Below are 1,233 nucleotides of genomic sequence, written 5' to 3' on the forward strand. Positions count from 1 at the left end.
GGGGGAGCTCTTGACTTTATAGGGTGCATGAGTATTCTAATAGGAATCATCATCATCATTCAATATTATTACGGTTTTAGCGTATTGTTATTGTTATTGTTGTTGTTGCTGATGTTGTTGTTATTGCTGTTGTTGTAATTGTAATTGTATTTGTTGTTGTTGTTGTTGTTGTTGTTGTTGTTGTTGTTGTTATCATTGTTGTTTCGGTTATTGTTGTTACTCTGTATTATAATTATTTTAATTATTGAGTATCATCAAGTTGTGCTCTTTTTTATTACACTTAAACTACCGTTTCATTAATTTCTTTCTCGCTTTCTCTTCCACAGAAACCAGAGAGAAACATTTCTGACCCCCCTGGTGTAGAGGGAGAGAAGGGAGAAGGACAAGAGGAAGGAGAAGAAAGTGGCGAAGGAGGAGAATCCAGTCATCATAGCCTAGTGAGGAATGAGGAAGGGGAACCAGAGACAGAAGAGGGAGAAAACGAGTCGCTCTCCTCCATAATGGAGGGCTTCGTGGAGAAACGAGGAGTCAGTGAGCACTGGAACAGGTGATGAGGGAATTTCAGTTTGATTTGTGGCATGACGTGGTGGAATCAGGCGTTTGTCAATTTTTTGGCATATGGGGTTATTTTTATAATTTCCAACACTGTTCGTTTGTCTTGCGATGATGGACCCCAAAAAATCTATGTTGAGTAGAAGTCGAGTTATTTGCGATTAAAGGAAGTGAGGGTTGTCTGGTTTCGGAGGTAAAATTAGCAAGAAAATGGCCGCCAAAGTTTCGTAATTCCCATAGCCTGAGAGTCCTTGGAAGACAAAAATTTGCGATTTTTGTGTCTTTAATCAACGTTTTTTGAGGAAAATGAGTTTTTAAAAGAACATAAGTGTTGCGGGCCAAAAATAAAAATAAACAAACAGCCCAACCTCCAGAAAAATTCCAGTTTCTTTGATTTCATTATTTTGACGAGCGCCTGATTTCACCACGATGTCTCACATTTAATTTATCTGCTTGAAGCATTTTATCTGCTATGAGTTGCTCTCTGAATATGATTAGTGACTGTACACACGTCTTAATCCTAGTGTGTCTGACGTCCAACAAGTACAGAGTTTGATTGTTTTGAGGTTAGATCTATCAACTGTTCAAATGTGATCTGTTTTAGTGATGTTGACTGCTTAAGGTGGGGATGGGGTTTTGGGAGGGAAAGAAAGGGAGAGGGGGAGGGAGAGAGAGGGAGGG

General features: G+C 39.3%; 1 protein-coding gene across 1 annotated transcript in view; it reads left to right on the forward strand.

Moving 5' to 3' along the window:
* Positions 1-326: 326 nt before the first annotated feature.
* LOC101857362 overlaps positions 327-1,233 on the forward strand; it is a gene marked incomplete at its 5' end in the record, with an annotated part of 8,202 nt that continues 7,295 nt past the window's right edge. The window contains 1 exon segment of the mRNA XM_013087641.1: positions 327-547. Within this exon segment, the coding sequence (XP_012943095.1) occupies positions 327-547 (221 nt within the window).

The sequence above is a fragment of the Aplysia californica genome, unplaced genomic scaffold (genome assembly GCF_000002075.1).
Source record: "Aplysia californica isolate F4 #8 unplaced genomic scaffold, AplCal3.0 scaffold00614, whole genome shotgun sequence".
Classification (NCBI taxonomy): Eukaryota; Metazoa; Mollusca; class Gastropoda; order Aplysiida; family Aplysiidae; genus Aplysia; species Aplysia californica.